The sequence below is a fragment of the Platichthys flesus genome, chromosome 19 (genome assembly GCF_949316205.1).
Source record: "Platichthys flesus chromosome 19, fPlaFle2.1, whole genome shotgun sequence".
NCBI classification, from domain to species: Eukaryota; Metazoa; Chordata; class Actinopteri; order Pleuronectiformes; family Pleuronectidae; genus Platichthys; species Platichthys flesus.
Genome location: NC_084963.1, coordinates 851,978 through 877,993, shown reverse-complemented (window position 1 = coordinate 877,993; position 26,016 = coordinate 851,978). Strand labels below are relative to the sequence as shown.

Genomic DNA, 26,016 nt, shown 5'->3' with positions numbered 1-26,016 from the left:
GATTCGGTTCTTTCATCCGAGCGGCAGCAGGAGCGTTTCTCCAGCTTCACACACTTCCTGTTTTTATGACTCTACAGGGCCAGGCTATTGTTTACCTCTGCTTTCAGTGTTTATGCCAAGCTAAGCTAAGCTCATTCACTGATCATCAGACTGAAGGAGTGAAACACAACATCAGCCCGTTGATGAAACCCAGAGGATCATGGGAAGGATCCTACCTGAAGCTGCTTGGTCTCCGTCTGTGGAGAACTCTGCTGACTGCATCTGGAACACAACAGCTCACTTCACAGCTGGTTTCAAACCCAGTGACGTGTTCACAACAACACAACTAAACAACACATTGACCTAACTGAACCGGGTCTGGTTAGACTGGACCTGGACTGGTCTATAACCTGGAGCTCTGTGGACTCAAACACTTACTCTGGTCAAACCGGCTCCTGAGTGTGACGGAGACCTTGATGCAGTCACCGACAAACCTGCAGGTGAAACAGAAGAAGCAGCTTCAGAGCAGATTCATGGTGAAGTGAACAAAGTGAACGTGAACGAGCTGCAGAGTCTCACTGGTGTGCATGTGTGTTCTGTCAGGAAGCGACTGAGTCTTCCTCCGGAAACTAAGGCCCTTTTCCTTCTCCTCCTTCAGGATCAGACGACCCAGGTTGGACTTGATCTGGACCGAGACACAAACAGACGTCAGCCAACTCGTCAGTTCCTCAGAGAGCGAAACCGAACGTTTGTACCGAGCGTGAAGAAGAACTTCACAAGAACAGAAAGAACCTGGAAACGTGTGTTTCTTTGATGCAGCGACATTGTGAGGAACAGAAGTTGTGTCAGTTACAGAATCACAAACCTTCTCCAGCTCCTGCTCCTGCAGCGTCCGGGCTTCTTCTGTCAGATCCACAAACTCATCCTCCTCCTCCGGCTGCTTCTTCTTCCTCCTCTCGATCTCTGTGAGAGTTCAGAGTCAGATCTCAGCCTCGCTCTGTGTGTGTGTGTGTGTGTGTGTGTGTGTGTGTGTGTGTGTGTGTGTGTGGGTGTGTGTGTGTGTGTGTGTGTGTGTGTGGGTGTGTGTGTGTTACCCATGGCGGCCAGTGACGGCGGGCAGGGCCAGAACTCTGTCTCTATCTTGGACGGCTGGTTGGGATCTGGAGGCTGAGCCGCTGGAAACATGGCCGAGCGAATCACGCCGCTGCCCTCCAGAGGCTTGGCAGCATCTGTACAGAGGAAGACAGGAAGTGACATCAGCGAGGATGCCGCAGGAAACGCATCACAAACAGAGATTCACACGGAGGAGAACTCACCGTGTTTGTAGATCGGAGGTTTCCTGTAGATATTGGTTCCATTATCTGAAAAGTCCAGAAGTGTTAGAATAAAATCATTTAACCACGATAACACATTTTATTAACAACATGACAGTGAATCACCTGGTCTGTGGAAATGCTGCAGACTGGCGCTGATCTTCCGTCCGGTGTTGAGCTGCAACGAGGATCCTCCTGGAGACCCGCTGTCACTCTCTGCTCTGCGAGCCTTCACCTGACACACACATACACACACACACACACACACACACACACACATTGTTTGACCTTGGACCTTAGTATTTATGTCAAATTTCTGTGACGGTAAAGTCATGTATTTAAGGTTAAGGTGTAATTAACCACAGCGTCCTGCAGGTGGAGCTGTGGCACATTTCTCAATAGACAGAACTCAATCTGATTCTCAGGATTATTCGTCGTCTGTCGCTGATGAATATGAAGTTATGACTTTTAAAAGCTTCACAACAGAAGACGGACGTCGTCAGAGAACTCGCTGCTTCTCAACAGAAACTCTGTGTTCTCAGTAAATGTCACATTTCTATCGAGACAAAGCCGGGATTGAAACTCAGCAGCCGGACGAGGACATGAGGACATGAAGACATTTTAAAGTCTGGGTCACGACCTGTCAGATGATTCATGGGTCATCAAACGTTCATGTCCTGTGGGGAACATTATTAATCTAATCAGTGAATGTGTGAAACCAAGTGAATTACATTACATGTCATTTATCTGACGCTTTTATCCAAAGCGACTTACATTTTAAGAACACTCAGCATTTATGAGGGGCCATTAAGGGGTTCAGTATCTTGCCAAGGACACTTAGGCATGCAGATGGGATAGAGTGGGATTCGAACCGGCAACCTTCTTGTTGCAGAGCCCCCGCTCTATCCCCTAGGCCACGCTCTCCCCTGAATCTTCTCTGGATGTGTTTTAAGACATGATGTTCACAAGTCAACACATGTGTTGTGGGAGGTTCCAGTGACCTTTGACCTCCAGAGACACAGAGTTAATGGTGTCCATGTTGTCCTGAAGGGGACAGTGTGTTTTGTGAGGCCCTCCAGGCTGAGGAGGTGAAACCTGCAGCTCCACCAGCTGAAGAACCTGCTGATGTTCATGTTGGTGAAGACGTTGGACTCTCACCTCAGGAGACATGGTCGGAGACGTGGGGGGGGGAGAGAGGGAACGCTGCAGAACACAAACACACAACAACCATTAGAAGTCAGTGATGATGAAACATTTACAAAGTTCTACAAATAGTTTTTAATTAATAATTATAACCCCAGGATTGGTTGATGTTGCAGATAAACTATTTTATATAAGATCCCTTAGATACAAAAACGTATTTGCTCTGCTTGTCTAGTTAGATTTGTTAGTTTGGTTCATGTCCCATCTGCTAACATGAGGGAGGTCTATGAGCTATACTGCCGCCGGCCACCAGGGGACCAGAGCATCTGTCCTGTCGTCCATCTTTGTTCTTAGTGTCTAATATGATCAGGCATCCTGTCGGGCACCTCTCTGCGCAGCAGGTCCAGTGGTGAGAAGCTCAGGTGCGGCTCGTAGGTCATGAGGTCGGGTCTCTCCACCTGCAGGATGGTCTTGTCCCTGGGCAGAGCGGCCAGGTCCCTGTAGCCCACCACCTGGTCCTTGACCCGGGTCTGAACCCCACAAACAAGCAGGTTAGTGTGAAGCCACGCTGATGATGATGAAGATGATGAAGCCGTGTGCGAGCTGCTTTACCATGATGCCGGTGGCCGGAGACCCCGGGGTGCTCGGGCCCCGTGAGGAGGGCAGGTTGACCGGGGGGCCCCGTCCCTCCACCTGCAGGCCAACCAGGGTATTACTCAGGAGTCAGGTAATTAAACTCAAAGACCATAAAAAAGAGTCTTTAATTCAACAGAGGAAACAAACAGTGATAATATCACAAAGTCTTTTTATCACAGTTTACTGTCATTGTTTTACGTTTTACTGCTCATAGCAGAAAACAGAGGAGGAGTCATGAGGAGTCATGAGGAGTCATGAGGAGTCATGAGGAGGGCTTCCTACCTTCTGCATGTCTGGAGAGGAACCTTCTCCTGCTCAGCTTCAACCAGCTGGAGACAGAGATCTGAAAGGAGGTGAAGGTCGAATAAGTTTCACACGTTCATCGATCCTCAGGTTGAGGAGCAGAGAGGAGCAGAGAGGACGACAGAGGAGGAGAGAGGATCACAGAGGAGCACAGAGGAGGAGAGAGGAGCAGAGAGGAGCACAGAGGATCAGAGAGGAGCAGAGAGGAGCACAGAGGACGACAGAGGAGGAGAGAGGATCACATAGGAGCACAGAGGAGCAGAGAGGACGACAGAGGAGGAGAGAGGAGCAGAGAGGATCACAGAGGATCAGAGAGGAGCACAGAGGAGCACAGAGGAGCACAGAGGAGCAGAGAGGAGCAGAGAGGAGTGTCCCCGACTTCCTCTGTGACTCTGGGAGTCGGGGACAAGGAGACTGAACGTAAAACAACACTGAGAATCAGATCATGTTATTAGAGCCTCCTCAGGGGACAGGGGATGGGGGGGGGGGGGGGGGGGGGGAGTACACCTTGTACCTAAACAACATCAGAGCCTTGTATCAGGAAAACCTCCACCAGAAGACCCCCCCCCCCCCCCCACTCCTCTTACATCTCCTCCCTCCTCCTCCCTCCCCCCCTCTCTCTCCTGTTTATCAGCTCGCCCAGCCGGGCCAACGCCCCGTCACTCCTCCACAGGGCTGTGGTTTCACTGCTCCTCCTCCTCACCTCCTCCTTCGTCTGCTCCTAACGATCAAATGACCCCAGATCAGAGAGAGAGGCTCGGCCTGTCGCTCGTCCTCAGCTCAACCTGATCTGGGATGAAACTCAACATCTGCACAGAACAGACAGATGTTCCCTCTGGAGACGTCTGGATCCTCTCTTCTTACCAGAGGTGGAGAACTACAAGCAATCCCTCGTTCAATCCCTTCTTGTCTTTCAGGAAGAAAGACAAGAAGGGTCAGAGGTTCATATGCAACCAGCAGCAGTTAGCTAGCTTAGCATAGGCTAGCCTGCCTAGTCCCAGGGTAACACCACATGACCCTCACCGATTCACATGTTTCATCCTGTGAGTGTTGTTGTTCTTTAGGAACTGAGCCATGTTTACTTGTTTCTCGAACATTTCAAACTGTAAATAGTTAAAATGGTGCATTTAAATAGTTTTACTGGTCTCAACCAGAACTTTACACTTTCACCCAGATACACACATTCAGCACATCGGTCCCACGAGAACTTTCAGGCTCAAAACTCTACACAACTGTCAACTACACAACCACAGAGTTCTGATGTGACCCGTCCTTACAAGTCAAGATGTTAGTGAACGTTGAAGTTATGATATTAATGCTTAGAGTCACAAATTTGTTCATCATGTTTTTGTGTCTTTGTCTAAGAGTAAAAGAGTCCATTAATTAATTAATGAAATAAGTCACAAATCATCTGAAGCGTCTGTGTGACGCTGTGAAGCTACGTGTTGTTATCAGGAGAAACTGGATCTGTCAGACACATGTAGAGAGAAAAATATTATATTCACCTCTGAACTGTGATGGAGCGGAAATATGAAGACGCAGGAAATACTTGGATCAAGAAAAGTAGCTCATTACTGTCCGTGAGTAAATGTACTTAGTTACTTTGGCCTGTTTCAGTCTCTGAGGACGGAGATCTGAGCGGCAGCAGAGTGAGAGCTCTGTGTCCTGTCGTCTTATCTCTGAGAGCTTTTAACTGCCAGAGAGGACGTCAATGAGCTGAGTGTGTGTCCATTAGTACTCACACAGACCCACACACACACACACACACACACACACACACACGGTTTTAACTAAAGTGATTGAGTAAATGTACAAAACCATACAGGATATTATTTTACTGCAGCATCACAAAGACACATTACTGAATTACTGAGAGATTCATTTTTGTTTCTAACTAAGTGATTATTCATTGAGAAACTCGAAGGTGACGTCTCTAAATTCAAACCATTCTAAATTCAGTTTACTTCTTAACCTGCAGTCAATTAACTTTTCAAATGATTAGTTATTATCTCAAGTTCCACACTGATGCTGTTTAAGGAATTTAATCTATAAGAAGTGGGAATTAAATAGATTAATCAATTAGCTGATTGATGGAAGATTCATCTGCAGCTAGTTGTGATAATTGATTGACATGTTTCTTTCATTTATTTTACAACACGTCAAACTTCTCCAATTTGAATATTTACAGTTTACTTTCACATGTCGGCTGACGTCATGTTGGACTCTGTGAATCTGTAAACGATAAAAAGTTTGATATTTTCTGGAATAATAATTATTTTTATAGAATAAGCAGCTGGTAAATCGGGTTAGAGGCGCTGCTTCCGGTTCAGATGAAGATGTGTTGCTGTTCTGGTTCTGGTCAGAAAGAAGTGAACAGAGAATCTTTCATTTTAAATCCTTCTCCTGTTTCTGGAACGATGATGAATAAAGAAACGTGAGGAGGAAACGAGCGCAGCCGGAGATTCATGTGTCTGTAGATGTGTGTTTACTCATAAATTCATATAAATACATATGTGTGTGTGTGTGTGTATAATTCTGTGTGTCCTCGCAGAACGAGCCGTGTGCTGTGTGGTGATGGTGCAGTTGATGGAGGAGCTGGAGGAGAAGGGATGTCGTCGTTAGGAAGCATTCAACGTGGTGATGGAGGAGCAGGATCACGTGGCCTCAGGCGGAGGAGACAAGTGCGTCTGCTGCCTCACGGTTACACACCGCCGCCCTTCAGTCCCGGGTTAGATCCCGAGTTAAATCCCGGGTTAAATCCCGGGTTAACAGTAAAGCACGGTACCTGCAGGCTCCTGGCGCTGCTTCTCTATATATTCATTATAATTCAGCCGGAAAATGGAGGCTTCTTACCTGTGAACAGCGCAGGAGGAATCTCAGCTTTCAGGCTGGAGGAGAGATGAGGAGGAGGAGGAGGAGGAGGAAGAGGAGGAGGTGTTAGTGATGGAGCTGCTGTGACCCCCACCCTCCAGGATGAAGATGATGATGAGGAAGAGGAGGAGGAGGAGGGTTTCCTGTTGCTCGGTGACCACTCCTCGTTTAAAAGAATCACCTCTGTTATTGTGACGTCAGATCTCTGAATCATGATCGAATCTTTTATTTTCAGGAGACAAAAAATTGTCAGTGACGTTTAACTGCAGCTCTGAAGATGTTATGATAATAACAGACAGACTATAATAACAACACAGAAAGTAATATACATCGTTTTCTATTCACATGGGGACGGTTTTTATTAATGAAAATTTAAAAATAATAATCAAAATTAACACTGCTTATTCAGACTCGAGTATCTCAATGAATAATATGTAAATAAAAGAAAATAAAAGTAAAACATAGAATAAAACATAAACACGAGTTGTACAAACAAACAATAAATCATTATTCAAGTGAACAGACACTTTTTAATATGACGATAAAAACATTCCAGTGTTTGCTTAAGAAAAAAATATTGGAATTTTCACTTTTTAAATTATCACATTTTCGTTTCTGAATTTGACGCTGTCCCTTTAAATACGTGACGTCACAGTGGTGTCAAAGAGCACAGAGGGTGCGAGATGGTTCACTCGGTTCATATCAAGGCTCGGCTCAGATTAGTTCAAGGAAATTATATTATACAAGAGAGAGAAATGTCGTTAGTAAAATATAAACGGTTTAAATATGAATATGTAATAATTAAATATATAAAGTAATGTTCGTAAAGAACTGAGTGAGTGTAGCACCTAGCATGATGCTACACATGCAGCGCGTCACAGAAACGTGAAGAGGATTCATCTTGACTCTGAGGATCTCTGTGTGAGGAAGATGGCGTCTGACGAGGTGCTGGCCTCTCTGGTGAGGATTCGAACCCGAACGGTTCCGTTCACACGTTGTTTCCTCACGTTCTGAACGAGTCACGTGTTTAAACTGGGTCCGTGAAACTGACCTGAGAGAAAAGAACCGAACGAAACCGAACACGGACCGGTTCACGAGGCGGACAGCTAGCGTATGATGCTAATGCTAGTTAGCCGAGAGGAGCACACGTGTAGAAACTGAGCTGTGATTAACATGTTTATTACAACATGCATGTTCAAGTGTCTCATCATGTCAACACCATATGATCTTATGTGTTTAACATGTTCACCAGGTGACACGTGTCAGTTTAACACGTGTGTGTGTGTGTGTTTTTAGGGGGTGGGAGGAGCCGTAGCCGCAGCTCACGCTCTGTCTCTTCCTGCTGACGCTTACGGAAATGACGTAAGTTACGTTTGTACACATTCAGTTTTCATTTCTGACTTTTAAACAATGAATCAAACACGAAGCTGTGAACATCAGACATGACGAGTTCCACACACCAACGATCAAGAGCTGGAGCGCTGTCATGTTCCTGTCATGTTCCTGACATGTTCCTGACACGTTCCTCACGTGTCCCTCACATGTTCCTGACATGTTCCTCACGTGATCCTGACATGTCCCTGACACGTTCCTGAAGTATTCCTCACATGTTCCTGACGTGTTCCTCACATGTTCCTGACGTGTTCCACACATGTTCCTGACGCGTTCCTGACACGTTCCTGACGTGTTCCTCACATGTTCCTGACGTGTTCCACACATGTTCTTGAAGTGTTCCTGACACGTTCCGGACGCGTTCCTCACATGTTCCTGACGTGTTCCACACATGTTCTTGAAGTGTTCCTGACTCGTTCTTCACGTGCACCTGACATGTTCCTCACACGTTACTGACGTGTTCCACACATGTTCCTGACCAGCTCCTCACAATCCGACATTAATTTAAACATTGATTTGCTGGTAAACATCAGGTTTGTTCAGTACTGTGTTGACCAGTGTAAATGAGTTGTGTGTTTGCTGTTGCAGCCGCGGCTCGAGGCCATGTGGGCGATGAAGGCGTACAACCACGCGGAGGTTTACTTCAACGTAAGGAGCTCTTCACGTGTCTTTGTTCTGACAGGAGATGAAAAGTGAAATATTAGTGATTTAAAAAGATGGAATGAAAACGTGTCTCTCGTGTCTTCAGCTCATTTCATCAGTGGATCCAAAGTTCCTGAAACTAACTAAACTGGACGATGAGATCTATTCGTCCTTCAGAGAAACGTTCAAAGATCTGGACATCAAACTTCTGGAAACAGACGACCTGAAATCGAACGAAGCCAAAGAGGTCAGTGACACGAGGGGGACACGTTTAGACGTCGCGCTCAGAGAAGAGAAGGAACCTGCAGCTTTAACTGTGGAGCTCAGCTGATAAAACAATTAGTTTAGTTGTGTATGTGGCCTTTTTCATGCTGACAGACACACACAGAACTACACAACACTGAATGTTTTTCCAGCTGTGAAACAAACAGTGTGTCAGTGGTTAATTGTGTTGTCAGTAACTCAGTTGTAATGTTCGTGCAGCGCTGGCGTCCGTTCTGTAACCAGTTCGAAGGACTCATCGAAGATTTCAACTACGGGACTCTGCTGCGTCTGGACTGTGGGAAGGACTACACCGAGGAGAACACCCTGTTCGGTGAGTTCCTATCACAAACACACACTAAACAAAGATGGATGACATGATTTGATCGTTTATTAATAGTTAACGTCACTAAAGTCCTCTTGTGATTCTCCTTTCAGCCACCAGGGCGCAGTTCTTCGCTGTGGAAATCGCCCGTAACAGAGAAGGTTGTAACGATGTTGTGTTCAAGTCTAAAAGTGCAAAAGCCACATCTTAACAAACCAAGTGAAACAACAAGGACCCGATCGATCAGGAAACACCTGAACATTGTCGTTGGATCAACTTTTATTCTTAAAGTTTTATGAAAACGTTCCTTCATGTTTAATTCAGATTCATACGTGACCTCAGTTCTGTTTCACTTGCATTTTGTATTTACTGTAAAATTGTTGTGCCAATTATAAGTTCATGTTTTTTTTGTTGAAGATAAACGTTAGTGCCTGAGAAGGAAACAAATAAAGAATCAAAGTTCAAAGTGTCGACTTCATCACATCTGAAAATTTGTTTATGATTTTCATTACCAGAAAGTTTGACTTTTCTACATATCTGACATTTTAATTATATTTTTAATGACTGATTTACTATATTCAGACATTTCTGTGCTGTGCATGTTTTTTAAAAGCTTAGCATGACGTCATCTTCCTCCGTCTCGCTGGGCGTTAAAGATGAATTTAGGATCAACACGTGTGAGATTTGATCGATAATGAAGAGAGAAGCATCCATGTAAAAATCAATGAGGTTTATTTGCAGTCACAATGCTTACACTATATGTAGCAGACATCCAAACAACTCAAACAGCTACTCACTCTATGGACCCAACACATTCACATCAGGGACACAAACCAAAATAATTAGGAACTCAAGAAACATCCATGAGTGCGGACATGTTAGAGATGAGCTAGTTGTCACAAACAGTTAGCAGCAACGTGGTGGAGAGGAACACAAGCTGCTCTCTGTACACTGCTCGGACTTCTACCAAGGTTCAATGCACCTGACTTCAGATGTTTGAAGACTGAACTGGATCCTTCAACGAGCTCCGACGGACACGAGTGCTGACGAACGACGGGAGATTTCCATCGTTATCACTGATAACATTACGATACACCCCCCCCCACCCCCCCAACGCGGTGGCACAGACCTTGGCTGTCAGAGCTCCATCACGAGCACCATGAGACGCCACATACACACCAGGCGACAGAGAACCACGCACACACACACACAAAACGACTCCACTGCAGGACCTAAAGGGGGGGGGGGGGGGCAGTCCCAAAACCTGGTCCGAGGATTCCAGAGTGTAAACAAAATGGTAGAAACTGCACCCGGCCTACCAGAGGGGAAAATGTAGCTGTGACCAAGTTGCTTACACGTCGATTGTCGCAGGGAGACGAGTCGTGAAGACTCGAGGAGAAAAGACGACGGATCCGACCGGAGGTTCCAACAGGAAGTGACGACCGGATGTTCGAACAGGAAGTGACGACCGGATGTTCCAACAGGAAGTGACGACCGGATGTTCCAACAGGAAGTGACGACCGGATGTTCCAACAGGAAGTGACGACCGGATGTTCGAACAGGAAGTGACAACCGGATGTTCCAACAGGAAGTGACGACCGGATGTTCCAACAGGAAGTGACGACCGGATGTTCCAACAGGAAGTGACGACCGGATGTTCCAACAGGAAGTGACGACCGGATGTTCCAACAGGAAGTGACGACCGGATGTTCGAACAGGAAGTGACGACCGGATGTTCCAACAGGAAGTGACGACCGGATGTTCGAACAGGAAGTGACAACCGGATGTTCCAACAGGAAGTGACGACCGGATGTTCCAACAGGAAGTGACGACCGGATGTTCCAACAGGAAGTGGCGACCGGAGGTTCCAACAGGAAGTGACGACCGGTCACAAACAACGAGTGTTTCTCAAAACCAGAGGAAACAGATCCTTAATAATCTGATGAGGAGAGTTGATGTTTTCTCACACTCGGGACAAATCGAATAATTTCCTCATTGATGCATTAACTGATTATCAATATTAAAATGTGAGAAAACAGTGAAAAATGTCCAAAGACCAAACAGCTGATTCTCCCATTGTTTTAGTGTTGTAGTTTAAAACATAATGAGCTGATGATTGAAAACTGATCGAACTGATCGGATGTTTCAGATAATGAGATGAAAACAGATTCTAAAATCCTGTGGACGTGAAGTTTCGAGACATTTAACTGAAAAGCTGAAGATGAGCTGAAAATCAAATGACTTCAAACTGTTTGATGACGTTATGACGCTAATTTAAAAAAGAAAAAGTGGAAGAAAGTTTCAGGTTGAAGCTTTCAGATGAATAAACGTTTATCTGAAACATCGGACGAGGCTTCGATTGGTTCTTTTCATCTGGATGATTTCGATTTCTGACCTGAAGCCACGTGTCCACTTCAGGACAGAAATCGATTATTATGATGAGTTTCAATCTTCAGACTCGTCTCCGACAGAATCTCGTCAAACTGAAGGTTCACGACTCGTTCGGACACGAGAACCAAACCTCGTGGATAAATAGCAGAACTGTCCCTTTAAATCCTGCCACGGGGTCATGTGACTATTTACATCACGCCAACCAGAGCTGAGGAAAATGTACAAGTGGACGCTCTCGCTGTGTTAGTGTGTGTGTCTCTGCGTCCTCACAGCCCCCCCCACGCAGACAGACAGGTGCCCTAACTCACTACACTGTAAAAAGCTCAATCACACGATTTTTGTAGTTTTTTTCATTTTTCCTCGACTCTTCTTTGTGTTTTTAAATTCAATCATCATTATAAACATTGTTCAAAATGTTACGAAAAAAAATGTACACTTGGTTTTTTGAGTGTTTTTCTATACAAGGCAGGCAGAAGCGGATTATTACGTTTAACCGGCGTTCCTCACCTCCGTCCTCCGAGTGCTTCGACATGCGCCCCCTACAGTCAGGTCAGACCGATGCAGACTGGCGTTAAAATAGATCTGTATATATTTATATATGCTTCTATCAAAAAGGGGAGGAAGGGGTGAGGGGGAGTTGCTCGCTGAACTGAACCAACGATCCCGTACGCTGTGAATCCGAGTGAAGAGACGACCCCCGGGCATCCGGGCCCGGGGGGGGGGGGGGCGCTGATGCAGAGAGGGGGGGAGGAGGGGTGAGGGGGGGGCTCTGTCTGCGCTCTAAGACTCTGATGTGTGGAATGTCAGCTCATCATGTCGTTGCTGTTGACGCCGTACGTGGAGTTCTTCATGCTGTCGTTCACTTCCCTCCTGAACACCGACAAGTTCTGAGTAAACCTGCACGCACACAGACACACACACACACAGACACACACACGTTATACCTTTATCAACAACAACAACGCTTCTTTTCTACAACATGAGAGTAGATGAACCTCTGCAGTGTAACGTTTTGTTTCTTCATTAACTTCAAAATGGTTCTGAGATTCTAGCGTCTCACTCATGTGGATCTTTGGAGCCGACACAAATACTTTCACTTTATTCTCATATTAGGACTTTTTTTGTAATTTGCTAAATCAGATCTATTTTTCATCTCACAAAAGATAAACACAAACATTAAAATGTTTCATTAAATCTGACTCTAGATCATGAATGAGGTTTTCAGGTGTGGGGGGGTCATGTGACCTACCTGTCCCGATTCTTGGTGAGTAGATTTCGTTCGATTCCTTCCATCAAGTTCTCGAAACATAAGTGCATGGCTTGCTGCTTCTCTGGAGGCTGGCTGTTCACGATGCTGTTCCTCAGGTCAGCGAAGTACTGCAGGACGCACACACACAGGTTACTACACACACACACACACACAAACAGACACACACAGGCTGACGATGGCGTGTGGGGGGGTCTCACCTTCTCGTTGAGCAGGATGAGGCCTAACAGCGGTCGGGACATCGACCACTGGTTCCGACAGTCCTCGAAGATGATGATGTTTAAAACTGTCGACAACATCTGCACAACGAGCACACGTGTCACACACGGGAGCTTCTTCACAATAAAAGCATGTGACTGTGGATCCGATCTCTCACCTGCTGGATCATCTCCGGGTGCTGCTGCATGATGTGGAGGAAGCGGTCGTCCGTGGCCATGGGAGCCGGACGCTTCTTTGTGGAGCGCGACAGCTGTTTGAACAAGTAGGTGACGATGTGGTCCAGACTGGAGCAGCAGCCCGTGCACACCATCGTATCTGAAACACACACACACGTTTATCACCTGCTGTGACGTGCACGCTCTCTGAAATGGAGCTGGACCCCCGGGTGTCTCACCGAGCGCCGTCAGTCCTTCTGATATGGAGGACAGGATGTACATGACCACGTGAGGCTCCAGACTGGCGATGAAGTTCATGTGATCCTGCGTCAGCACCTCCAGCAGCGAGTAGAACGACTGGCTGAGCTTAGGGTAGTCCTGAGGGGGCGGAGTCAGGAGGAGTCATGTGATTAACGTCTCACACTTCACAAACAACTCATTCACTATAAAGACCGAAACGTTCTGGAGCTTTTCCTGCAGCAGCCAGTCACATGTCAGTGACACGTTCCTGCCACTAGGGGGCTGGCAGGGAAAGCTCCACCTCCACGCTCTCATGTTTCGCGTGTTTGTTGCGTGTGATATTTAAACGTGTCGTTGACGTGATGAACGTACTAGTAGGTCACTGTGGGGGATGGACAGCAGCAGCTTGATGAAGGTCTGCAGAGCGTTGTCCAGCGCGTCGTCTCCGTACAGACGGAAGACGCCGAAGTTGACGTAGTTGCCGCTGAGCACCGCCTTCAGCATGGCGAAGCAGACGCTCACGCCCTTCAGCTTCACGCCGTACACCTGGTCCTTCGGAACCTCCCCCAGCGTCAGGATTCGATTTCCTGCAAAGAGACAGACGATGGAGCATCACAGGTGGTTTTGGTTTATTATTAATGAACTGTCGGAGTGAAAAGAAGCAGTTTGATCTGGATTATTATTATTATTATTATTATTATTATTATCATCATTCAAATGATTGCGTCACTGATTTGTTACAGATTTTTGCAGAAGCCTTTTATTTTGGAGGGGACGTACCGTAGGTGGTGATCATCTTGCTGGTTTCTCTGAACAACAGGATTCCGTTTGGTGACGACACGTCGAACTGTAACCGCTGGGATCTACAACAAGAGAGAGAGAGGATCAGTTAGAGATGAGTTAGAGATGAGTTAGAGATGAGTTATAGATGAGTTATAGATGAGTTAGAGATCAGTTAGAGATGAGTTATAGATAGATCAGTTATAGATCAGTTATAGATGAGTTATAGATCAGTTAGAGATCAGTTATAGATCAGTAATAGATCAGTTAGAGATCAGTTAGAGATCAGTTAGAGATCAGATAGAGATCAGTTAGAGTTCCTTTAGAGATGAGTTATAGATAGATCAGTTATAGATCAGTTATAGATGAGTTATAGATCAGTTAGAGATCAGTTATAGATCAGTAATAGATCAGTTAGAGATCAGTTAGAGATCAGTTAGAGTTCCTTTAGAGATGAGTTATAGATAGATCAGTTATAGATCAGTTATAGATGAGTTATAGATCAGTTAGAGATCAGATAGAGTTCCTTTAGAGATGAGTTATAGATATATCAGTTATAGATCAGGTAGAGATGAGTTATAGATCAGTTATAGATCAGTTATAGATCAGTTATAGATTAGTTATAGATTAGTTATAGATTAGTTATAGATTAGTTATAGATTAGTTATAGATCAGTTATAGATCAGTTATAGATCAGTTATAGACTGAAGAGATTATGATGCTGAGTTCTTGTTAATCATCGTCGACTGAACTCGATGGATTAAACTGAGGAGACGTCCCTGAGCTTCCTCACCTGTTGTGGACGAGTTCAGCCATGAGCTTGAGGACAGGCGTGGTGCATGCTGGGTCGTGGTACCACAGCTCGATGGCTCTCTGTAAAATAGGCATGTAGGCTGGGTATCTGCATGGGGGGGGGGGGGTGGGTTAAGGACAAGTCTCACACACACACTGATGAATCAAGGAGCCGGTTCAGTCTCAGCTGTGAGGATACATCCAGTCGAAGAGCATCATGAAGCTCGTCTTGGCGTTGAAGGCGAACGCGATGCCTCGCAGGTCTCGGACCAAACCCACCAGCGTCCTCTACAGGAAACCACAGAAGAAGACGGGGGTCAGGTCATTCTTCAGACAGAGAGTTGTTCAGATAATTCAACTTTTCACCTGCTGGTGAAACTCATCAGGATGTGACGTGCTGCTGTGATTGGCTGATGAGTAAAAGTTTATTCTAAGAAGCTGAAGACTTTTTAAATTTAACAGAATAATATTTAAAGGAGACTTATTCTGCTAATTTAAATAGTGTCAGTACTTGTTAATTTGTGTGTGTGTGTGTGTGTGCGTCACCTTAGCTTCCTGCTCATTGAAGGTGTTTGTGCTCAACATCTGAGCCACAGTTTCAAACGCGGCCGTCAGAGGCAACATGAACTGTTCGAACTGGTCCTCGTCCTCGCCTGCACACAGACGCACAATCAGAGAAGTCAACACAACTGTTTGATGCAGTTTCAAAAGACTCATCGAGCTTCAAACTGTAACGAGACTCGTTGATGTGTGACCAGAGATCAGCTTCGCTCCGACTTCATCGACTCGTTGCTGATTTCAAAGTTACATCATTTCACAGTGAACTTCTGTCCCTGGAGAATTAAGAGTGCAGTTACCCAGATCCACCATTAGCAGGCGCCCCAGTGCAGTGTAGAAGGTGGTCCGACACCTCATGTCGCTCAGATTGGACTGGTTGTTCACCCCAAGGAAGGAGAAGTGTTCACTCTGAGACACACACAGACACACACAGACACACACAGAGCGTTAGTGATGAGGACGTTCAGAGGGATGAAGATGTGCTGACTGGGAGGAACTCACCGTGTGGTTGTTCAACATGAACTGAACCGCAGTGAGCTTCACCAGCTTCCTCACGCTGCTGTACGTGCACAGGAGGTCAAGGAGAAAACACAGATCCTGGAAAAACACCAGAGTCTCCACTCGGACACATAAACCTCAGTGTGATGGAAGTGTGTCGTTCAGTTAACACTGCTGCGTGACGTGGAAACAAGTCACACACACACACACTCACACGCACACTCACACTCACACTCACACACGCACACGCACACGCACACGCACACGCACACACAAAGGATATCCTAGTGAGAGGTCGTTTAGTAGCTGCAGTGTCTTGGAGGTGATTGGTTCACACTGGCCCCAGTACTTCAAGTTTGTGATGCTGAAACACACAAACACACAGATTGTTTTCTGATCAATACTCGTTTATTTCTGATCATTATCAGACAGATCACATGACCCTGTGAGGATCTGGAGTCATGTGACCACGTGCATCTTCATAAAGTTATAAAGAAGAAGGCAGTGACATGCGGCTGAAAGATGCTTTAAAATCTGTCCAAAAAATTATTTACATGTCATTTTTAATTAGTTTGACTTTGGGTTAAAATTCAAGATGTCCGTCAAACTGTGAAGAGATGAATTTAATCTGTGTTATTTCTAAGACTCACATTTTCCCGATAAAGACGCTGAGCACCATGGTCTCGTCGTTCAGACCCAGGACTTCTGAGAGCCGTCGATAAAGCTGCAGTGAAAAACAAACGGATGAATTAATGTGAAGGAAGAACATTGAATATGGGAAAAATGGCACTGAGCTGTAAAGACGCTGGATGTGGTCACGTCATCTGTCATGAATTACATATCTTTGATTGTGCAGCACAAGGAGACAAACACCAAACAGCCCAAACAAAGATGGATGACCTGTCTCCACGTCCTCAGTGAGATGAAGTGGAGACCCGTCACTCTTCCATGTCGAGAGCTTTATAGTTTTAGTTATTCTCAGAAATTTGATTCATAACATGAAATAATGATTCCACGTGTTACGACAGAAGTCGCTGATCAGGCCCAATGAAGAATATTAATAACAATAATATTAATGATAAAGTGCGTTAGTGGAGACAGAAGAGTTTCAGTTGATGGTTTGAATCCTGAGGACATCACGCGTGTTTTATTCATGTTGAACACGAGACGCTGAGTCGTGGAGTTCGAGCGTCGGAGGAACAGAACCTGAGACCACGATACTTTGAGTGACAGCTTCAGTTCCTACAACAGACTGATCCAGCTCCTCGGCCAATCAGCTGCCACCCACACTCAGAGTTTAAACACGTCCTGGATTTAACACATGTTCAGAACAAAGAGAACAGGAAGTCAGTCAGCGTGAAGCCGGACGACTAAAAACACAAGAGTACGACTCTTTAAAACTCAGCCGCCACATCGAGCACACGTCAGCGCTCGGGACAAAAGACGTGGCCCCAAAGTGACCCCCCCGCTGACGGAGCGGACGTGAGGGGTCAGCGGGGGGGGGGGGGGGGGGGGGGGTCAGGGTTAATGCAACACTGAGGCCACAGCAGCAGCAGCAGCAGCGTCCGACTCGGGGCAGCAGCGCTCACCTTTGAGGATTTCTGCACCTGATCCCCGATGTAGATCTTCCTGAACTGTTCGAAGAAGCTGAGCATGGCGAGCTCCAGCCTCTCGTTACCGGCCTGCGCCAACCGGGAGTCGGTCAGATTCATCAGCTGCAGAACCCTGAGTTCAGAGGAGAGAGCGTTGTTTAAATTAAAGATTCACTCACGTCCGACAGGCCACAAACTACAGCACAGAAGAGAAGAATCAGGTTATTCATCTGAAAGCAAAACATATGCACCATAAATATAGAAAACTCCTTATAAGTTATTACTTCCATTCTAGTTTTTGAGTAATGAACATTAATCTGGGGCCGCTGCACGCCATCAACACGTTTGTCCTCACACGTGAATTAACGTGATGTCATCACATATCAACAATCTGTTTTCAGATTCAATCTCTTTTCCATGTTTAAAACTGTTCTCTCTTTTGAATCCGTACATCATGAGGACCTCAGGTTTCTCTCTTACCGACAGACTAACTCTCCGTCCATGGCGTCCTGCTCGTCCGTACTCGCAAACGACACCCGGCCGCCGATCACCGCCCCGATGATATAAACCAACCACGTTAACCGACCTGCACACAGAAGCAGAGGAACTGTTGGTCAGAGGGTTCGGATCCTGAAAACCAGGATGAGGGATGTATTCCCTGAGCGTGGTCATGTGACTGCAGCTCGTACCCTCCTGCACGGTGATGTCAGCGGCGCTGGAGTTGGTGGACTGCAGCAGCTCCTGGTAGGACTGCGCCGCCTGGTCGAACAGCTGGACGAGCAGAGCACACGTCTTCTCATACTCGCAGCGCCCGATGGTGGACAACTGGTCCAGCTGCTGCTGCACGAGGCCGGCGTCGTCCAGAGGATCCTCCAGACCGTCTCTGTGGAGCGAGTGCGTTTGGACAAACGGGTGAACCACAGAACGAACCACAGAGCTCCACTGTCAGAGACTCTGAGATGATGAACCGGTTCTTGGACATGAAGCCGTGCGGTGAGTTACCTGAGGATGACGTGGACCGACTCCAGCCGCGAGGTGATGTAGGCCTTGGTGACCTCCGGCGTGTAGGTCTCCAGCAGATGAGGCTCGGTGGCTTTGACGTAGGGAACCGACGCGGCCAGACGCTGCCAGAGACTCAACAGGTAGTGGACGCTGTTGGGAGCGAACTCCCAGTGCTGAGGAGCCAACAGGGGATGTTACCGTCACTCACCAAGTACAGATGTTCCATCGTGTTTCTGCACTTTCAGGCCAAGCTGCAGCTGCGTTGAGGCTTTAGAAACCAAAGCCCTCTTACCTGCAGACTCGTGACAGTGAAGTTTGCTATGAGGCGAATGACTTCAGGGTAGTTTTCTACTTTGACCAGTTCCCCCAGCTGGTAGTTGCTCTTCAGCCTCGCCAGCAGACGACAGAACTCGTGGTAGTTGTTAGGATCCGGTAAACACTGCAACACAACATGTTCCACAGCGTCACACAACGACTAGAGAACACAAGTCAGAGGAGGAGGAGAGGTGCAGCTTCTCACCTGAGGGTTTGCTAATATCCTCTTTACTCCGTCGACCAGATGTGAGAGGAACTTTGCTCGCTCTGCGTTGTTGAAGAGAGATCGTCTGACGGAGGCGATCTGAACTAGACATGACAACACCTGCACACGGGAACATTCACAGGATTAACACAACATGACAACACCTGCACACGGGAACATTCACAGGATTAACACAACATGACAACACCTGCACACGGGAACATTCACAGGATTAACACAACATGACAACACCTGCACACGGGAACATTCACGGGATTAACACAACATGACAACACCTGCACACGGGAACATTCACGGGATTAACACAACATGACAACACCTGCACACGGGAACATTCACAGGATTAACACAACATGACAACACCTGCACACGGGAACATTCACGGGATTAACACAACATGACAACACCTGCACACGGGAACATTCACGGGATTAACACAACATGACAACACCTCCACACGGGAACATTCACGGGATTAACACAACATGAGACCAGGTTCCATCTTTCACTGGTTACGAATGGTCTTTAGAGACAGAAGATGTTCAATCTGAAAACGTTTGATTTTTGACTGAATCAAGTTGATAGAAGGAAACTCGGAGCAGAAAGTACAAAATAAGTAATTTATAATAAAGTTTATGGTTTAACGGTAAAGCATCGAACCGGAATCACCTTTCTTTGATAAAGACCGTTTAGGAATTGTTGAGTGTTGTTATTTATATTTAAATATAAACTGATAAATCAGGTCAGGCTCTGATCTCTACATATTGAAAACATAATTTCATCCTAACAAACATCAGAATTCATTTGAGCCTCAGAGGAGCTCGTGGTTCTGAGGTTACAGGACGTCCCCGGGTCACTTACCAACGGAGAGAGGGATGGAGGGATGGAATGATATAAATTGAAAAAGAGCTGCAGGGTGGAGGAATCAAGAAACGCTGCAGGAGAGAAAGAAAACAGGAAGTTGTCAGTACGAGTTCTGTGTCACTGACATCACTATACACATGGACTCGACTGACATCACTCATGTTATATAATAATATATAGAAGAAGCGGTCGGGAGCAGCCACCTGATCTCCAGGACGTGGGGATCTGGACAGTGCAGAGGTCGTCCGACGACTCGTCTGTGGAAGTTCCTATGAAGTCGTAGTTGAGGCAGTTGTAGCTGAGCTTCAGAAGCTGCATGAGCAAACCGTGCTGCGACTCATCGTTCAGGTTCAGGTTCTTCCCCGACGCCTGGAGAACACAGAACAGAGCTCAGCTGCAGAGGTTTACTCCCCTCTCATTGGCTGGGAGCAGGAAGCTGATGTCACATGTCAGGGTTCACGTCACTGCTCTCTCTGGAGGAACGTACCTGTTTGAGGAGGTTACAGGACAGAGTGAAGATGTCGAAGAGGGAGGAGTCTCTGAACGATGACGCGATCTTCCTGTGTTTAGTCAGAGGATGTGTGGTGTCAGCCTGCGGGGGGGGGGGGGGGGGGAGAGCACGTTAAACAAAAATCCAGTTCGGTAAACCTTGTTACGGTGGAACCCCCCCCCCCAAACAAACAAAGAGTACCTGATTGATCTCATTGGTCAGCTGGGACAGAATGGTCACCCCTATGATGCAGTGCTCAACACTGTCCTGTAGAGACACAACAACCACAGCTCAACACAAAGGTTCCTGCAGCGCTCAGCATCACATGAGCGGCGGCGCCCTCACCTGGAGGAAGCGCGTCACGTCAGCGATGACGTTCCGGAACACGTAGTCTTCTTTCTGGCAGTCGAACCAGCCCAGCTTGGTGATCCGGGCGTACAGCTGGATCAGAGCCTGGGTCACGAATGCCGCTAACTTCGGCCGCGTGGCCAAATAATTCAGAACATAGTTCCCTGAACGATACAACAACAGAAGCAGACGCTTAGTGAGGCAGGAGCAGCGCACCCTGGTGGTTCAGCAGCAGATAACCTCGTGTGTTACTTCACAAGTAACTGAGACGTTCAGGACGGTATCAGCTCGGATCGTGACTGAATGTGTTGGTGCAGCAGAGAGACTCACGTATGTCGATGCGTTGCTCAAGGGGCAGAGGGTTGCTGGTCCGAGAAACCAATTTAGACAAACACGTGGCTGCGAGCAGCTGAGAGTACGACGACTGAGACGAGAGACAAACATCAGAACATTAGATCGATTAGATAGAAGCGTCTTTATCCACACATCAGGGAAAGACACTTGACACGACACACGTTAAATCATTTCAACTGGACAGAAGATTTACTACGAGCAAAGAGCCGAAGACAAACAGAAGCTGCTGAAACTAACTTCTTAAACTCCCCCTGAGAGGTGGAGCTCGACAGAGACTCAGTTTCCTGAAGTCTGAATATTGTTCAAATGAAAACACTTCACCCGACTTCCTCTGAAGTGAAATTTCATGGAGATATTTGACAAGTGGCTGATGTTTGATGAAATTTCCAGAATTCTACTCATGAATTCAATAAAATGGTGACGGACAGGTGAGGGTCAGGGGACAGACAGGGGACAGGTGACGGACAGGTGACAGACAGGTGACAGGCAGGTGACGGATGACAGGCAGGTGACAGGTGACAGACAGGGGACAGACAGGGGACAGACAGGGGACAGACAGGGGACAGACAGGGGACAGACAGGGGACAGACAGGGGACAGACAGGGGACGGGCAGGTGACGGGCAGGTGACAGGGGAGAGACAGTGGACAGACAGGGGACAGACAGGGGACAGACAGGAGACAGACAGGGGACAGACAGGAGACAGACAGGGGACAGACAGGAGACAGACAGGGGACAGACAGGGGACAGACAGGGGACAGACAGGAGACAGACAGGGGACAGACAGGAGACAGACAGGGGAGAGACAGGGGACAGACAGGGGACAGGGGACAGACAGGTGACGGGCAGGTGACGGGCAGGTGACAGGGGAGAGACAGTGGACAGACAGGGGACAGACAGGGGACAGACAGGGGACAGACAGGGGACAGCAGGGCCTACTCACGCTGCCTCTCTCCAGCAGCAGCTGACACTTGCTGAGACAGTCGGGGCTGTTGGTGAACTCGACCAGAGCTTTCTCTGCCTGGAGGCGGACGGCGGACTCGGTCGTCTCGTACAGCTGCTTACACAGGATCTCCAGCTGGGCAAGGCCCTAGATCCAGAGGACGAGAGGACACTTATCAGCGAGAGACAGACGATCACTTTGGAACAAGAGACGGACAGAACACCACGTCCCACACTCACTGAAACAGATAAGAGTCATTTCATCCACAGGTTCAACGGGTGACGAGGAAACAGAGAAAGTACTGATCTATTTATTCAATTACATCTCCTCATATTTCCATTATTCATTAACTGTATGGTTTTTTTTTTTGTTGCAGAAATACTAAACCTTTTGTTTTGATTACTTATTATTTGATCTATATGTTTAGATATTTATCCTTTTGTTTCCTTATTTAAAAATGAAATGAGATTTACAGGTTTCATCACTTCCTGTTGATGTGGCCCAGCTCTGTGTGTGAATGATTGAATGATTGTATGATTGTATGATTTGTGTGAATAATCAAACAGAAACACGTTTATTCATTCATTCATGTGGCCCACAGGAAACTGCTGAGTCATGCCCCGTCACAGCGAGATACCAGTTACTCATGAGTAAATTCAAACTGGAGGGGCCACCAGGTTAAAGGAGGAGATTAGCAGAGGAGGTGGGGGGGGGGGGTGTGATGTGTTCACTGTCTGCATCAGAGTCAGGAGTTTGGAGAACAGCGAGTGTGAAGCTCAGATAAGAGCTCAGCCCCGAACCCTGGTCCTCTGCACACGAGCTGCAAGAGACAAACTCTGTCCCTTCATGATGATAAGACCCTGACATCACCACCCGCTATAGACATGTCCACACAGGGTGGTGAGGAGACGTCCAACAGGAAGACCATGTGGTTTGATTTCAACACAGTGGACGGACACCAAAGTTTGACCTCTGCTCTTCATTTGAACTATTAAAGACAACACGTGTTTGTTTCATCCCGTTAATATTTAACATGAAAAATATGTTTGTTTACTTAATTGAAGCTCTACATATTTGTTTTCTTTTTACTTAGCTGATAAATAAGTATCTGAATTGTCTAGTTACTTAATATCATTAGCGTACATCGTACAATTAGTATTGTGGCAACTTCAGGAGAAATAAAATCGGAGATTTCGAGAATAAAGTCATAATTATATATCAACCAATTTATTAGTATGATTTTGACTCCCTAATATTTGCACCTGCATCAACTTCTATGACTTAGAGGCCGTACAGCTTCAAGTGGACGGGAGACGTTAAAGGGACGTGTGCAGAGTGAGACTCGTCCTCATCCTGACTCCACAGACTTCAGGTGAAATCTTAAAACCTTTAATTAGATCACATCTGAAGTGATGAAGCAGTGAACTGACGTCTCCCTCGGAGGAGGAGGTTCACAGCTCGCTGCTCACACCAGGTGCTTCAGGTCCGACAGACACACACTGCTTCACAACGTAGAGAGAAAACTAAACAGACGTCCCGACTCAGATTCAACCTGCTGCCACTGAAGGATTTTAAAATATGAACTGACTTTAAACCTAAGGATCAATAACAACACAACGTCTGATGATTCCTCATATTCAACATCACAGAAGACGATCCAGTCCCGACACTGAAACACAAACCTAAACTATTTATGATCTGATTCCAGTCAATCACCTCATCAGATCACTTGAATTAGTCAGACATTTTTAATTAATTGATTGGTAATTTCATATAATCACAGACTGGGTGACCTTATCTTCTGTTAGAAACATGTTTATATAAATGATCTACTGGGCTTCAGCTTGGAAGTTACTTTAAGGAAGGTTAGGGGCAGATGATCTTCCAGCCCTAAGCTATCTAATAGAATAACCACAGTGCAACACGACAGAGCAGTTAGGGTCAGGACTCAGTGTGTGATGGTGAGAAGGTACCAGTTTGAATAGTTCAAAGATAAAGTGTGAAATATATCAGCAATGTGTTTCTCTGTCAGATCTGGATTCTTCTGTTCTGAGACAGTAAGAATAAACCGTGTGACACTAAAGAGTCAATCTTATCTGAAGAGTTTCAGAGGAAGAGGAACCTCTTCCAGAGAACTTCCAGAGGAAGATGCTCCTCTCCCAGAGAACTTCCAGAGGAAGAGGCTCCTCTCCCAGAGAACTTCCAGAGGGGCCGTGGAGGCTGCAGCTCCTGGCCGCTGCTCGCAGCATCGTGGAGGCTGCAGCTCTGACATCTACCTGCTCCATCAGCCTCCACACAGCTCGTGTGGGGATGAGGAGCTAAGAACCACTGAGGCTCCACGTGCAGCAGCAGCAATAGAGGGAGGTGCTCCTGCTCCTCATCGCGGAGGAGCCAGGTGGTTTCACATCATGGAGGAGCAGAGGGAACTCATTCAACGGCTCCTCTCCCTCCGCGTCACCCGGACATGTGTTGCAGCAGCTAGCTCCGAGATGCTAGCTAAACACAGCAGCACCGCTCGGTCCACGCACACACACAACCCCCCGGTGCAGATCCGGCTCCGTGCCGCGGTTGCCGGAGCTGGTGGCGGACACGGAGCCCGGGTCAGGGACCCACGCTCCGACAGACCGGACCGTGTTTTCAAACGGGCTCGGGCGGGAGAAGTGCACGTCTGTGCTCATGCTAACATTAGCCTAGCTAGTTAACGTGCAGGCGCCATGAGCTGAGCAGAACAACGGGTTCTTAAAGAGTAAAGCGGTGGAAGTGAGGCAGAGCTCGGGTCCATGTGGGTCTGAAGGATGAGGAGCCGGGGGATCCAGTGTGGCGCCAACCGGAGCAGCCCCGGGACGCTAGCCCGGCAGCTAACCGCCTCCTTATTGTTTACTTCACTCACACACGGGATAACTCGCTCCGGGAGCCCGCTGCCGAGGAGCCGTCCCCCGGAACACACACCGAGAGCACCGACGGCTCTGCCCCGTCGGCTCCGGAACTCCTGCCCCCGTCCCCAGCCCGGCTCCAGCCGGTGTGCTCGCAGCTAGCTCCGGCTAACCCAGCCTCCAGTGAGCACTGACAGGAGGCCACAAGTCAACACAGGCGGACACATCCTTTCTTTACCCGCCGGGCAGCAGCCGCGCGGCCGCCTCCTGCACTCTGCGGCCCGGGCACGGCCTCCGGACCCGCTGCACAGCGCCACGGTCCCCGCTCACACCCATCGTCACGCTCCCGGAGGAACTGACGGTTAGAAAAACATGAAACCTCTGCTCACCTGCACATGATCCGCCATTTTTCTCCATTTCATGCACCTCTCACTCCCCCGCTTATGGGTAAGGACAGCGACAACAGCGCCCCCCGCGGCCGCCACTGGAAGAGCTCCCCCATTCATTTCAGTCCCAGTCAGATTACAGTTACTTTTACTCAACTACTCAAGGACTCGAACCCTGTTCTATACAACCAGGACATACTAGTTCTTACCAGAGTATTTATATTCATCGTACTTTATTATGTATTATCATTAATAATAGTACTTATTATTATTATATGTAGTAGTAGTAGTAAAAAGGGCGTAATCTCCCTAGTACTGATACCCATTTTCCCATTTCTTTTATACAAAGAAACACAAAAATACAAACAAATACACAGCAAATACAAATGTTAAATAACTGAAGTTTTAAATAACATTATTGCACTGAGCTGATGTGTTTTTCCTGAGTACTTCTCTGTGTTTGGTCTCAGTTGTGATATCTGACCTGTTCTATTAAATTAAATATTGTGAATGATGTGGCAGTTATTTAATGAATTGACAGATCCTCTGGTCCCTGTCTCTGCTTCTCTCTGTATTTGTATTTTTGTGCTGCACTGAAGTGATTTCATGTTTCAAAAAAAGTACACGATAAATATCAAGTTCAATTAAAACAACCTGCTAATTATTAGTGATTTGAAGTGAATGTCTTTTGTGACACTGAAGCAGCAGCAGGTTCATCAGAGCGTGTTGATCAAACAAAAAGGAGGTGAGTTTTCTTTCCACTGCTCTTCACACCAGTGATTCTGCATCTTCTCCCCCGGATCCACCAGAGAGCAGCAGACACCTTCACCACAGACCGAGGCTCGAACCAGTCTGACAC

At 47.0% G+C, this 26,016-nt stretch overlaps 3 protein-coding genes across 3 annotated transcripts in view; 1 reads left to right on the top strand and 2 right to left on the bottom strand.

The window, feature by feature from the left end:
- Positions 1-6,536, bottom strand: part of dmtn (dematin actin binding protein) — a gene marked incomplete in the record, with an annotated part of 8,189 nt that extends 1,653 nt beyond the window's left edge. The window contains 12 exon segments of the mRNA XM_062412556.1: positions 216-261; positions 418-473; positions 559-664; positions 845-942; positions 1,074-1,208; positions 1,296-1,340; positions 1,419-1,527; positions 2,451-2,495; positions 2,822-2,965; positions 3,048-3,128; positions 3,354-3,414; positions 6,228-6,536. Coding sequence (XP_062268540.1) covers positions 216-261; positions 418-473; positions 559-664; positions 845-942; positions 1,074-1,208; positions 1,296-1,340; positions 1,419-1,527; positions 2,451-2,495; positions 2,822-2,965; positions 3,048-3,128; positions 3,354-3,362 — 874 coding nt within the window.
- A 537-nt stretch (positions 6,537-7,073) lies between these two features.
- On the top strand, positions 7,074-9,343 carry pbdc1 (polysaccharide biosynthesis domain containing 1). Its single transcript, XM_062412605.1, has 6 exons — positions 7,074-7,205; positions 7,542-7,607; positions 8,226-8,285; positions 8,386-8,526; positions 8,763-8,874; positions 8,979-9,343. The coding sequence occupies exons 1-6, from the start codon at positions 7,176-7,178 to the stop codon at positions 9,074-9,076; spliced, it is 507 nt and encodes a 168-aa protein (XP_062268589.1). The 5' UTR covers positions 7,074-7,175; the 3' UTR covers positions 9,077-9,343.
- Positions 9,344-9,580: 237 nt separating this feature from the next.
- xpo7 (exportin 7) lies at positions 9,581-25,208 on the bottom strand. The gene is made up of 28 exons (XM_062412606.1): positions 25,161-25,208; positions 21,899-22,045; positions 20,933-21,026; positions 20,600-20,766; positions 20,456-20,521; positions 20,252-20,356; positions 19,968-20,133; positions 19,762-19,835; positions 18,880-18,999; positions 18,652-18,798; positions 18,360-18,532; positions 18,047-18,240; positions 17,838-17,943; positions 17,355-17,490; positions 16,416-16,489; positions 16,049-16,129; positions 15,769-15,832; positions 15,567-15,675; positions 15,256-15,362; positions 14,909-14,997; positions 14,711-14,818; positions 13,918-14,000; positions 13,510-13,724; positions 13,137-13,275; positions 12,900-13,057; positions 12,724-12,822; positions 12,506-12,633; positions 9,581-12,153 (listed from the first exon to the last, which is right to left on the bottom strand). The coding sequence occupies exons 1-28, from the start codon at positions 25,191-25,193 to the stop codon at positions 12,060-12,062; spliced, it is 3,276 nt and encodes a 1,091-aa protein (XP_062268590.1). The 5' UTR covers positions 25,194-25,208; the 3' UTR covers positions 9,581-12,059.
- Positions 25,209-26,016: the final 808 nt, after the last annotated feature.